General features: G+C 32.3%; 1 protein-coding gene across 3 annotated transcripts in view; it reads left to right on the forward strand.

Moving 5' to 3' along the window:
- The window catches only part of IFT43 (intraflagellar transport 43), a 72,839-nt gene extending 60,101 nt beyond the window's left edge, over window positions 1-12,738 (forward strand). For all 3 annotated transcript variants that reach the window (XM_076495525.1, XM_076495526.1, XM_076495527.1), the window contains one exon: window positions 10,391-12,738. In XM_076495525.1, coding sequence (XP_076351640.1) covers window positions 10,391-10,498 — 108 coding nt within the window. In that variant the 3' untranslated portion in view covers window positions 10,499-12,738. The remainder of the gene's footprint in view (window positions 1-10,390) is intronic.
- Window positions 12,739-15,007: the final 2,269 nt, after the last annotated feature.

Here is a 15,007-nt window from a genome sequence, read left to right on the forward strand (position 1 = left end):
GTTAGTGAGGGGCTCCACTGTATTTATCTTCCTTCTATAAATTTCTTCAGAAGACTATCAAAATTTCACGCATCAATTTGAAGACAGATTGGGTCATTTGATGATTTCTACTTTGGTAAGTTTATCTGCTTCTGCTCGTAAGTTATTGGGATTTTCTTCATAGAGATGCTGTGTTGCAGGGAGTTTATCTGCTTGATTTAACCCTCCTTGAGTTAGGTTAGGCTCCCTTTTTTCCTATCGTGATGCTTTTAAATATCTCAGAAGCATTAGTACTCCAAAATGATATCATGTGTTTGCATTCTTGAGCTATTGTTGTTGTCTTCTAGACTCTCGTCGACTTCTGCATCTGTGGGAGTAAGGTTCCTATTCTTTCTTGTCATCATTGGTTTCTAGACTTTCTTTCACTTCTGTTGGAAGGCATAGTATTACAGTTATCATTTGTCCCAACCCTAGGCTTTTATTCCTCATTCTGTTGGCACTTACCATAGATACTCTTCTTATCTTTGAGGCTCCTCTGCTTGAGCAGATTGTCTTCAGTGGAGTCAGTGACAATCCTATGTGAGTGGGAACTGTGGAAATAAGACTACAACATTTTCTGGACACCTGGAATTCCTTCATTTCAGATCCAGGGGTTCTTCAGGTTCTGGTGTTCACTTCTCCACCTCCATTATCCTCCCATCCAGTGGTAATTCCACTCCCCATTTGATCCGTGGAGTGGAGGTTAGGTGTAATGCTATCAGAGAATTATTGGTCAAGGGAGTTGTAAAGAGAGTTATTTCTGTTCTTCCAGAATTTTATTTAGGCCTGTTTGTTGTGTCCAAGAGACAGAATATTGGAGGTGTATTATTAATCTTTCACATCTCAACCAATTCTTAGATCCTCCCAGGTTCACAATGAAGTTATTTCTCTTGACATTTTTCATCAGGTCTGTGGATGACCAAGTTCACTGTTGCTGATGCATATCTCTGCATTCTCATAGCAAAGTCATCATGCAACTATCTACATTTCATGCACAGGGATCAAAGTTTGCAGTTCAGAGCTTTGTCTTTTTGTCTTACATCTGCAGAATTGGACAAGCTTCTTTTATCACCTTCATGTTTTGGCCTTTTGCATATATCATTATACAGATAACTTGTTACTTTGACACCGTTTTGTTAGTTGAAGGAACAACATATGCAAATTCTTCTTTCCAAAGTCATCAAGACTGGCTTTTTTTATCAAAGCTAAGAAACCTGTTCTCTTGCCAGCTCAATGTATTGTTCATCTGGGTGCCTTTTTCAACACGTTTTTAATCCAGACTCAACTAATTCTTCTCTGGTTCCAGGCAATGGGATAAGTTAGGCTCTTACTCATGTCTCCTTCTCCTACTACCAGGATAATTCTCATTCTTTTGAGGATGTGGGCATCCCTTAAATTTCTTTAGGATGAGCACACATGAGGGGTCCTTCAGTGGTTGGTATGCAACCAATGGATCATGAACTGCATTCAACTAGATCATTCAGCCTCCTTAATTATTAGCAACATCTTAGATCTTATATGGTTTGATTGGACCAACACTACCATTGGTGTTCCTGTACCTACCCCTCATCCTGGGATTCATCTCTTCACAAATGCCTCATTTCAGAGATGTGGTGTATATATTGATTGTCAAGAATTCTAGAGTCTATGGATGAATGATGAATCTTCCTTCTACATCAGTATTTTAGAACTTTTTGCTGTCCAATGGACAATGGTTCAAAGTGTTTATCTATTGAGGGAGAAAATCATCATGATTCCTTCTGACAGTCCTACAGTGGTTTCCTACATTTCTCTTAAAGGGAGCATGAATTCTGGAGACCTTTGTTTTTGAATTTTGCATATTCTTTACTGGGCTCACTCCCATTATATTAATATCCTGAGGCTTTTTTGACAACATTTAGTAGATTATAAGGAGGGGTGATTATTTTTTCTCCTCCTCTTGTCTCTTTACTTTCCAGAATCCCTTACCTCTTTATATTTCACTGGATTCCAATCTGTGGCATGTGTTGCACAAATTGGTGTGCTTTTATCATTTCAATTCCACACCCATAACCAATTTTACCCTTCTGACTTCTGTTTTCAACAGGCTTTGCATAAATGAGATGCTCCATAAGATTATTTTGGAGCTTACCAGATGGTATTACCATTTTATGCTGGACTGCTACTCATGGACTATCATGAGTAATTGTAAAGGGGATCCTCCTGTCTCTGCCACTTATCAAATTGATAAATTAAGGTCAGTTTGCTTTTAGAAATTTAGGGATCTTGGTTCACCTATTGCACTATTTCCAGGACACTGTTCCTCAAGACTCCCCACTATGCATGACCCACTAGATTTTACTAGTGCAGCGAGAAAGATTTTACCACACACATTTTCCAGTTTGTGAAAAGATGGACAGAGGCTTTTTCTCCAGAGTGTTTGAGTGACTTCTTCCATTTCTGGAGAAGAGGGTGAAGTTGAGGATCCTCCTCCATGGGTCACTGTATTTTTCTCAGATGTTGGTAGATTGCAGTCAGCCTATGTGGGAACCTACTCATTATACCAGTTCAGATTTGTTGCCTAACTATCTGGTTAAAATGTGCATGGCCTTTTTGATCAATAGTACTTTAATATATTGTTCAGGGAAGAAGGCTCACTATATCCTCATAATTCTGAATGCAGAGTGGTCCCATCCTGGATATTTCATTGAGCTTCATGTTTTATATCCTATCCATAATTCAGGAAGCAACTGGAATGCTGTTTGCCCACTCAGATGGAGATTGAGGATAAATGTTCATAATTCCAGACTGTTTCTTTAGATGAGTAAGGCATGTAGAAAGTTTGTCAGCTTTGGTGTTGCTTACCTTCTTGTTACGGTTCTAATGCTTTGGAATGCATTACTTTTTGGCTACAGTTTGGGGTCCAGTCAAAAGTGTATCTGTGTATAATAAAATGCAGTACACTTCATAGGAACCAACATGTGGAAACGTTTGACCAAGATCCCTTGTTTCCAACTACAAGTTTTTGAACCTCAGGTATCTGGTTGGGGCTGGCCTGTAGTGATGGTTAATCATGTACTATCTATTCTTGTTACAAGAAGTAAGTTCAAGGTGAAAAGCATGCCTGTTGTTGATATAGTGTGGGTACCAGTCTTACCTTGGTACATTCTTGATCTTTGTAGACCAGCCACTCCATGTTCTCAGTGTGGAGTTTTAACTATAAGTGGCACTGAAAGTATGTTTTGGAAATTAACATTTTTCCTACATTGAAAATGTATTTCCTACAATACTAACCTCCACTGACACTCTCCAGCCCTTCCTCCCCATTAAGAGCTAATGTTAGAGACTGGAATGGTATTAGTCTCCAAAAAGTGATAAAAATATCTGAATTAGATGCTAATATACAGTAGTAGGATAAAGGGCACATTGACATAGGCTGAGAGTATCATAAGAGAAATATTGTCAAGGGTAATTGAGTGGAGTATAAAAGACCAGAGCAAATGAGAAAAAATCAGATGGGCAAAGTTGCAATCGTAACAGTTGAGTAATAACTGTAAGTGTAGTGGAGTTAACTATTATTGGAAATAAATTTTCAATTTAGGAAACTGTAGACTTGTATTATAAATGGTAAAGAACTGTGTAGTCTTTTTGAGGAAATAAAAGAAATGAGAATGCAAGGTTGGAATACAGAGCACTTACTTCTACAAATGCTAAGAGCAACATTAAATTCTTTATATCACAAATGTGTGTTTGTGAAAAACATTAAAAACGTATCACAGACAAACATGCAGACTTGCTTAAAAATTAGACATCCAATTTTTAGCTTCCTGAAGTCATTAGACCTCACAGCATATTGGTGTTTGGTAATTAGAAGTTGAGCCTTTATTTGATTAGTGTTTAGGGCTTTCATTATGTAGATGTAAATGCCAAAATAGCCCTTTTATAATTGGATGAACTTAAATAGCTCAGGTATAAGAGTCTTGAGTATATATATATATATAAAGAATCTTGGAAAAGGATGGTAATAATGTCTTTTGCAGCATTTTAAAACTAACTGGAGAAACATACTAGGATGAAGATACTCAAACATTTGTTTGGAATCAAATTGGAGGATTCTGGTTCTAAGGAATTTGATCTTAATCTATCTATTGAGAGGTGTTGTTTTTTTTTGCATTGTTATTCAGGAATCCTTCTGCATATCTCACTGGCTGTCAGAGAAATCCAAAAAAACAAAATCAACAGAATGTTTACATTTTTGTTGCAGTTCAGAGTAAGATTACTGTAACAAGAGTATCAAAGGTATTGTACCCTAATTGTGAAATTATACTTGACTTCAGTCTTGTTTTCCAGTTTTCTAAATGCTGGAACAAAAAGCAACATTCATTCTTGTGATAAAAAGGATGATGTGTTTGGTGGAATAGTATGTAGGTTTTGAGCATATACAAAAAGTGGTTATTAAATCTAGTGGTCCTCCCCTGACATGTTATCTTTTTTTAGTAAATAAAGTTTAAGGTAAAGTAGTAATTAAATTGTGATGTCTTTGTGTACCATCTAAAATTGTTTCTAACCTTTTTGTAAATTGTATGTATATTAAGTCATTATGTACAATAAACCTTCTTGTGATGTTAATTTTACCTAAAAATTGTTACAGAGTCATGAATGATTTTTTTTCTCTACAAAGGTGAATATTGCTATTAGTCTCAGTGTGAAGCAGTCTACTTACCTCAAAAGGTTTCACCTATAGGTAGCAAATGTGTTGTTACAAGTTTAAATTTTGAAAACAGTTTGATCTTAAGAAAGTAAATCAAGTGAATTTTTTAAATTTTAGCTATTTCTTTTGTTGATTAATATTAAAATTAAACTGTTTAAAAAACAATCTGAAACAGTTTAAATAAAGCTAAATATTTTTTTAAAATAAAGCTTGTGACATTTTTAATATGTAAATTACTTTTTGATGGAATTTATCAATACATAGCTTAATTAATTTTAAAAAATATACTTAGAAAGTGCTTCATGAATACTAAGTTTTGCTATATAAATTATAGAATTTCAGTTGCAGAATTGGTACACAAATGAAAAACGTTATTTCTGTCCCTGTTTGGATCACAAGTATCAGAAATTGAAATTGGGGTGTTCATTACTTTGCCAAAGAATTGCAAAACTTATATTACACAAAAATAATTCACTGCTATGGATAAATATATGATTTATTGTGTAAAACTAAAACATTACCCAAACTCCTAACTTTTACTTGTAAGAATACTGCTTTGAATATGATACAGTTTAAATGCTAAAAGGTAGCAAAGTATTACAAAGCTAATAGGCCTAAAAATATATCTATTTCATGTTTAAATCACTGTTGTATGAAAAATATACTATTTGAGATCTGTCTTTTGTTTTCCACAACTCACTGCCCAATAAGTTTTTCATTCAGTCATCAGTTGAGTTGTATGGCTAATAATTATATGAAAAGCTGTTTATACATATATGTACATGTACTGCTGTAAGTCTACAGATTTACAATGCTAAAATCAGGGTTTTGATTCCCCTCAATGGATTCAGCAGACCTTCTGATGTAAATTTGCTATAAGGAAACACCTACAACTACACCTTAAGTACATTAATACTTAAGAGAGATTATAAGCACTTTGTGCAAGTAATTTCTTACAACATCTTAGTAACTCTCTTCTTTCTTTTTTTTTTAATGGTACATTGCCTCAAATGATCAACCAGCTAATGTTTTTTTTTTTTCAAAATTGTGTACCAGAAACTTCATTATTAAATTATTTGAAGTTGTGTGAATGTGTTTATATATGTTGTGATGTCAAACATGAGATTCGCATGAATAAAGACATTAGACAACTACTACATTTCTTGTGTTCCAGCTGACTAGACAACTACTATGTTTCTTGTGTTCCAGCTGACCTGATGAGTGAAATGCATTAAAAAAGCCCTAAGGATTTAGATAAAGAATTTATATTAAAAATATAAAAGTCCTAATACTAATCTCTTATGACAAGTATAATGGATTACAATCACACTATGCCAGCTTGGAAAAGGTGTTCACACTATAACCATTGTTACTGTAATAAATGGCTTATGTAAGTAGTGCTAAAAGCTCTACAGTGTTTGTTCTATCTCAGTCTGCCAAATGATCTTGGACTGAGTGGATATGTAAAACATTGTATGGTTAGAATATTATTATTTTACACTTTTCTAATTCTTGAAAATCCCAAAGGTAAAGATGAAAAATTCAGTGTTTAAAATGCATAAAAATAATCATTTTTATAAATATTATTTGCTTTTAAAAAAATAGTACTTCATTAGACAAGATTTAACATATCTATAAGAAAAAACACCTCAGGTTTGCTGTGGAAACATAACTTATATTTGATGGAATCTTCAAGTAAAGTAAATGTTTTTTTTTAAATATGGTAGTTGTGTGGGTGAAGCATTGTGTAACATTGTTTAGCATGACATTCACAGTTGATGTTCATAATCTTAAAGGTGTTTCAGGTATGTTTTTGTTATTGTAAATTATTTTATACATAGTTAAATAGTAACTACTTCAGCTTTATACAGAAATAAAATATTAAATATGTCTTTAAAATATATTTTTATAAAGTATGCTTTATATGTCTGGTTTCTTTGCAATGAGAAAAGTAGACTGTAACAAATGGTTTGTTATCTTGTTTTCAGAAACATGAAGTAAAAAATCGTAATTTCATGTAAATTTGTCTGTAAGTTAGTAAGGAATATGAGCATTTTTACAGAAAGTGTTATAGAAGCTCAAATTTAATTTTAAAGAGTATAAATCTGCAATACTTTGATAAATTAATAATTCATAAATGTATAATCATGTATATTTTTCACACACTTTTTTTAAGATTATTCAATTTGAAGAAATGCAAATCATGTTACTTTTTTATGTATCTGCTGATTTGTTCAATCAGATAGGATCACTGGATCCTGTCAGAATAGAAGATTAGACGTTGGGTTCTCTTGCATGAAATCTTCTGCTAAATGAGGCTATTTTGTAGAGATTAATATTCTTTTGAATCAATTTTTATATTACATTTTAGAGCATTTGATGGTACATATGATATTTTTTCTCTAGAACAAAATTGGGTTGTCTTAAATCTTGGAAGCAATACAATTCTTGTATGTTTTGTCTTGAAGTATAGTAGTATGTGGTTGGAGAGTAACAATTTGCTAAGCTAGTTCTGTAATAGGCCCATTAGTCAAGATAAGACTACATACTCCATAAATTATTAATTTGCTGGGTGTATCAGGAATGAGATGCATTTGAAATCTCTCCTAGCAGAATTCCAGTAGAATAATTTCCATTTTCGAATGCAAAAACTTGAGAATATTTTCCAAAGTTAAAAGGTATTTAAAGTCAGAAGCTTATGATTATTAGTTGAGTTACTGTTAACTCTCATGTTAGTAGCAGAAACCTTGGTTTTGATGGATAAACAGGTTTTATGAAGAAAAAAAAAGTTTTGTATCGTATTTGGATATTAGTATCAAAAGATCTGTATGAACCTTTGTTTGTCCAGTTATAGATTTTCCTTACTATAGCACATAAATAATGCTTTTTTTTTTTCTGTTAAACTACACTCTTTCTAGTTCTTAATGCCATAAGGCAAAGTGACCTGGTTTTGTTTCTTTTATTGTTTAAGTATCCACATGAAATATCTTTACAGTATAAGGTATGAAGTCTTTGTGCCTTACTTACCAATTTGTCACAGGAATATTGTATGTGATACTCTGGCTAAATCCTTATAACACGAACAAGGAAGATGTATTTATCATGTACCTTATTTATTTACTTCAGTTTTGAAATGGGTATCACATTGCAATACACCACCATATCTGTGTCTGCCCTGACATAAGTGTTTTTTACATGTACTATAATTTGTTTAAGACCAGGCTAATGCCAACTAAGTGTCTGTTAATGTTGGTGATGACTTGATCTGGGAGATTTCTGGCTTGGTAGTCACTTGGGGAGGTGTGTACATGGCATATTGTTGTCACTTGGGGTGGGGTTGTAGGGATAGACCATATAAATCCAATATAATCATACAGCACAAAATACGTACATAAAAATTCACTAAAACACTAATTAATATTAAACACAGATTTACCTCTCTAATGGCATGGAGTGTACCTGTTTTCCCAGCATAGTTCTGTAATGTTGGGTGTAATGTTCATCACCATTAGTCTCTAGTTAGGTTGAGAATTGATTCTGCTTCTATATATGGACTTAAATGGCAAGTAATGAAAATCCCATCTTACACAGTAACAAATGGCATCAGAAAACAATTTACTTTGTCTGCCTTTACTTACTTCCCAAGCATCTGAATTCAAAACTGTAATAATGTATGTATTTTAAATTCTGACCTATACAAGAAAGGTGTAATGAGTTTTCCTGTTCTTTCATAAAGAAATCAGCAGGTCATTATAATTTACAATGGACAAAAACTCTTAAGTAAAGAATACTTTTGCCCACTTTAAATGAAAATTCAAACAACAAAGAGTTTTGAAAATTTTCCCTTCAATTATATATATTCTTTTTTCTTATGCTTCAAGTGTTGGGTTTCTTCAGAGTCTGTGAACTTTTCCTTTCTCATAATAATGAAACCTATCCTTATATTACCTGAAAGAATATTGCAAACAACAATTTTAGAGCTAGCTTAGTTATTGTGGTGAGTAATACAACATAAGGATGGAAAGGATAACATGCCAAGGTCGTTTGAGATTGACTCAATAGGCTGAGAGTAATTAACTAACTGATTTAAAAAAACGAAATAGGAATAAGTTCAATGTTGACCCCATACAGCATTCCCCACAGTTTATAATGTTTACCTATAAAATTTGGCCCAATAAGGTTGGAGGAGTTCTTGTGCAAGCAATCACACATTTCTTCTTCATGTATATGGATAACAGGTTAACTTATGAATATACAGCCTATGTGATGTAATAAATGCTACAGTTTTGTTTTATTTTTTGAAGAAAAATAGTTCTGAATAGACAATCACTTCATTCTATTAATCTCATTTGCATTATTATGTCTATTTTTGTATGGCTGATATTGATTGAAGGTATGTTACTATTTTATCTGTGTAAGGTAGAGTGTGACGTATTTACCCTCACCTCTGGTGGAATGGTGCCAGGGGTATTGCTGTTGAGTCTCTGTGTGCCTATGTTTCTGTGCATATATCTCAAAAACTAATAGAATAGACTGATGTACAAAAATATTTTACATATAATGGGAAGTCAGTTTAGGATAATCCCCCCCAAATTTGGTCCAAATCGAAATTTTGGATAACTTGGAAGCATTTTATTATAATGGGAAGATAAGACATTTTTTGCAGTTTTGGGTCAGTAATATCTTAAAGTGTGATTGGATTTGTACCAAATATCATGGGCATATTAAGGTTGAGATTTCACATCACACTACAAAAAGTGGTCTGAATCATTGATCATTCTGGATCTGAATATGATTTTCTGAGTTTTCAAATATAAGTGTACACTATCTTGAAAAATATTGGCTGGGTGAGGGTATGCAATCTCTGTGATTGCTCTTGTTTTATCTATATAGCTAGGTTATTATATCATGGTGAGACAATCATTTTAAAGTGTACCAAGCAGGCCAACAAAAGCTGAGCTAAATACTGTATTATCTTGTGCCCAAGAATATTATTTAAAACCACAAGATATACACACAGTCATATTTAGTTATAGATTTTGGCATATTTAACATTCTGAAATTAACCATTCTTGAAAAAATCCCCAGCTTTATTCAGAAATCTCCCACAATAAAAACATATATGTACTGGTTTTAACTGTTTGTGTGATAATATCCTAAATTGAAATAAATAAATAATTATTTTTTCAATGTATTCTAGTGATTTTTTATGAATTGTATTTTCAGTAAATCCATGAAACACATTTTATGAACATAGTTTACCTGTTGTTTTATAGCACCCTACTCAGAAAATCAATTACTGTTGGATAATGTGTAAAATAAACTGTCAATGTAATATTTAATTTTTTAGTTCTATAAATGAAAATTTTGTACTGATAATTTTTATTCTCTCCTGTTATTTCTCTTGAAGTTCTTTAAAACATGTTTCTTTGTTCACCTTTTTTTTTATTGTAATGACAGTTACTTATATTTCTAAAAACATCAAAACTAGAAAATGTGGCTATATCTACTTGTATAACTCAAAAATAAAATGAATCATAGAAGGTGGCTCCCCTTAACTGGAATTTATTATCACAGGTTATGAATTATTGATTGTGAACGTCTTTGTTTCTTGCAATATAAAGATATGTAAAATTTGCTGTAATTTCTTGAAATTCATGGTATAAATAATTACTTATCTAGGAGGACTTGCCGTGGACATGGAATATACTCTTCACAGATGTTGCCTCAGATCTAAATGCTAAATGGGAAAACTCAGTGGATCCAGATTTGGACAAATTTATTAGTTAAGGAAGTAGTGAGAAGATGATTCATTAAGGTTTATATTTAATGCAATGCAGTGTTCTTATAATTTATCTTTCTCCTTAAAAAAACAAAACAACAAGTAGGAAATGTATAGTATATATGTGTATTTGCATTTGGTGGATGTATACCTTAGAATAGTCTGTTTGTAAAAAAGCTTAACTTTATTTTTCTTTTCTTTCACAAGATGTTAAAAAAATTGTAAATTTGTTGAAATTATTCTACTTAATATGATGCAGAAAAATATTTGTACACACTGTAAGAGGTAACAGTATATATAAAAATGTTTAATATGCTAAAAACCAGATTATGGATATTTAAAACGGAAAGTTAGGAATTATAATTTATTGGAAATATAGAACTAAAAAATAACAACTCAGGTTATCTTCTTCCAACAGTTAGAAGAATATATTTTTTTCCATAATCTCAATACCTACTTACACATTGTTTCACTTGGTTATGTAGCTATTTTTCATAGAAGTGAAAGGTTTTCTTCTGTCTTGTTGTTGACTTGTAGTTTTTAAAAACCTAACTTACTCAATGCTATATTTACTGTAGGGTCAAAATGCACATCATAAAATTTTACAGTTTTGTTCAAAATTTAATTTGAAAACCTTAGTGTAAGCTTGGTATTAAATTGTAGTCTGTAATACAAACTTTTGTACAAGTTTTAAACTTCTTTTAATTACAAAGAGAAATGCCTAAATAAACACTCAGCTAATAATTGTCCTTGTGCTAATAATTGATGTTGACAAGCAAGAATACAACTTAAACCTCCAATCATTTTCCTTGACTAAAATATAAAAAATTTCAATCTCATATGATATGTCCCTTCTGTACCATTCTGTCTTTCAAATGCCTCGAATTCTCTCTAATGTTCATATTGAGTTATATACAAACAATAAGAAAGAGCACATTTTCTTTACAAAATTCATGTTAATTATTTTGTTTTCCTGCTTGTAAGTAGATAATTGTGCTTAGTTTCATTACTTGCAATTGTTGTGTTCAGTTTTTTGCAGCTAAGAGAACTTCTAAAACCTATTTATAGCTTAGTTAGAAAGCCAGTTAAGTTATATTAGACATTCAGTTGAACTGTACGGTTACTTTTTATGTACTAAAATACATATTTAAAATTAACAGCAGTTACTTTTGTGGACAAAGAAGCATTTTCACAAAAAAAATTAGGTTTAGACCACCTCATCCTCAGTTTTTGTTTTTTGTGTATAATTTTTATTTATTGTTATAAAAGTAATTAAAACATAAAAATTAGGAACTTTGTAGGTTTAATAAGAAAACAAAATGGAAAAAAATAAAGTAAAAAATATTCTCATGAAAGTTGATACTCTACATTGAGACAACAATGCACACATAGTGTGGCATGATTGTAACTCAGGCATTTGTTTACACAAAGTTGTTCTCCTGTGAGAAATAGTTTTGAAATACCCCAAAAAAGTCTGACAAAACTAAATGAAATCAGATGCAAATAAAATTTTGATGTTTGGGAAGTTCTGTATGTTATGCATGTTCAATATGAAAGCTATAAGATGAAAAGAAGCATTTTTATTAGTAGCATGAAAATTGTCTTTTAACTCAGATTGACTCATTAAATACTTCGTTAAAAATTCAGATTTTCTATGTGTACAACAGACTTTCTTTTGAACTAAAAGCTTGTGAAATTTTGTGAAAATACACTTAGTTAATTCAGAATTTTAGGAAGCAGTGGTTCTCCAATACGTCCCGTGTCTAATGGACCTACTATGTCAAGAGTGGCATCACCAGTATCCTCTTATTTTATTTCCACAATAGATATTCTTAATTTGCATGAAATAGTACATACTATGTAGTATTTAATTTGGTTTAATTAATTCATGTAATTTGATTTAGTATTTGTAGCATTTTTTATGTTGTGAAATTTCAACACTTTTATTGTGAAACTGTTTTAGAAAAAAAACTCACTAAAAGCACTTCCCTTTTTCTTTACTTTTTGTTGATCAGAAGGTTTCATTTTGCATATCCATAAACAAAAAAACGTTTAGTTTAGTATGTTATTTTTCTTATTTAGTAGCCAGCACTTTTGCTAATGAAGTATAAATAACATGTTTTAAAATGTCACCTTTCAAAATAGTGTTACAGTTACCTTTTATAAGATATAGGTATCATGGTTTTTGCTAACAGTATTATTACTTGAGACCAGTTTTGTATGTAATAAATATCTTATTTTCAATCAATAATAACGTGTATAATAATTTGAATATGATAATTGACTTATTGGTTTTTGTGTTGATAATACCATAACAAATTCACCTACCAGGAAGTAAAATATTCACAACTTTTGAACCCTTTTTTAGGTTGTCATTTCATATAGGCTGTTACTATATACATGATTAAGTATGTTTTAGACTGTTTTCTCATATGCACTATAATGCTACATCACTTGTACTACTTTAAATAGCCTGGCATGTCACACCAAATATGCTCGCCCTTTCAGCCATGGGGGCATTATTATGTTGTGCTCAATCCCATTATTTCTTGGTAAAAGAGTAGCCCAAGAGTTGGCAGTGGGTTGTGATGACTAGCTGCCTTTCCTCTAGTCTTTCAATGCTAAATAAACAAATTTAAATATTCTGCCAGTTAAAACTTTATTTACCCTATTATGTCATGTTTACTTCAGTGGTATTTTGACTATTAATCTGTTATTATCCATTTAACTCTAAAGAGAACTGTTTTCAGTAATAAGTTATGTTTAAAAAATCCACATACTTACTAAACTCTGTAATAGCAATAATAATAAAAAGGTGCACAATAATAAATAAACTAAAAAATAACAGTGGTTACTGCTAGCTGTTCACCAACCTGTAGTTTGGGTTAGCGTCATGCTACCATGAATGTGCATTGACAAATGTGCTGCAATGATACTTCATAACTAAAGAGAGAAAGGCTTGAGCTTTGAATGGTGGTAAACTTTAGTACTGTGTAAATCAAATTAGTAATATTAAATCCATGAATATGTAAGAATCTGTAAGAGAGAAAATACACACAGAACTTTACCAAAGTTTCCAATCAATTAGTATTGCTTTAGTTAAAAGCCTACTTTACAGAGTTTTATCAATGTCACAATTTACCAGTATTTACTCCAACTAGTAAGTCCAGTTTTCTTTAAAATTGTCAATATATGTGTAATTTTATTGATTAGGAGAGAACAACGTTTCGACCTTCCTAGGTCATCTTTTCTAAAACCTGTTTTTTATTCCTAAATTATATAACACACTGTATATTTATTCAAAATGTCAACACCAGCTGAAGATACTATTTCAGAGTGCTTTAAAAAGTAACAGTAATAAATGTATCATTTGTAAAAAACATATTTTAATGGATAGAACTTGCAGTATATTAAATACGCTTGTTTTACGATCTATGATGTATTGTAGGACAAGATATATTTAGGTTTTTTTACACATGTAAGTAGACTAATACATTTTTCACAGTATTAATTTTTAATTGATTTTCTTGGCCTAGTCACATTATTACAATACACGAGGTTAACTTGGGAATTGGTAATGTTTGTTTGTTATGAATTTCGCACAATTTACTCGAGGGGGATATCTGCGCTAGCCGTCCCTAATGTGGCAGTGTAAGAGCAGAGGGAAGGCAGCTAGTCATCACCACCCACCGCCAACTCTTGGGCTACTCTTTTACCAACGAATAGTGGGATTGATCGCACATTATAACGCCTCCACAGCTGAAAGTTTTCTTTGTGAATCCAAATGGTAAAAAACATGCATTTTTCATAACTTTAAACATTGTATTATATTTGCGTAAACTTCCGAATAAATCGTTCAAACATGTTCATGTTATTTGTTCTCAATATAATTGTTACGAATTGCACCACTTTTCCATCATTCTGACCATCATCTGTTCTGCCTGGGAATCACGAAATTCTCACGTGTTTGCTGACACGTTAGAGAAGACCCTAGACTGAAAATAAAAGGGTTGGAGTCAGACACTTTTCTCAAGCAATGACAGATCGTCTGTTCTGAAAAGTACTGCCCACCGAGGAAGGAAAACACATTTCCAGGTGGGATGCTTTGGTAAGGAATGAAGTTTCAGAGTATATTGTAAAGATAGTTGCAAACGGCGAAGGTGTAGAAAGGTTCATGAGATTCAATGTATATACTTTGAACTGGAGAGGTACGGAAAGCCCAGTGCAGAGTCAGAAGTCCTTGGTGATGAACGGGGTCCAGCATCTTTAAGGCTGAGGGTCTGGCAGAGCCATAGACCATTGATCCATAATCGAGTTTCGATCTAATAAGAGCACGATATACCTTTAACATTGAACAGCGATCTGCCCCAACTGGTAGAAGAGAAACACGGAGGATGTTCAGTGCTCTTGTGCATTTGACCCGAAGCTGCTTTAAGTGTGGTATAAAGGTCAGTTTACGATCAAAGATAAGCCCCAAGAACTTGGTCTCCGGGACAACTGGCAGCAAAACTCCACCG

Source organism: Tachypleus tridentatus, chromosome 3 (assembly GCF_004210375.1).
Source record: "Tachypleus tridentatus isolate NWPU-2018 chromosome 3, ASM421037v1, whole genome shotgun sequence".
NCBI classification, from domain to species: domain Eukaryota; kingdom Metazoa; phylum Arthropoda; class Merostomata; order Xiphosura; family Limulidae; genus Tachypleus; species Tachypleus tridentatus.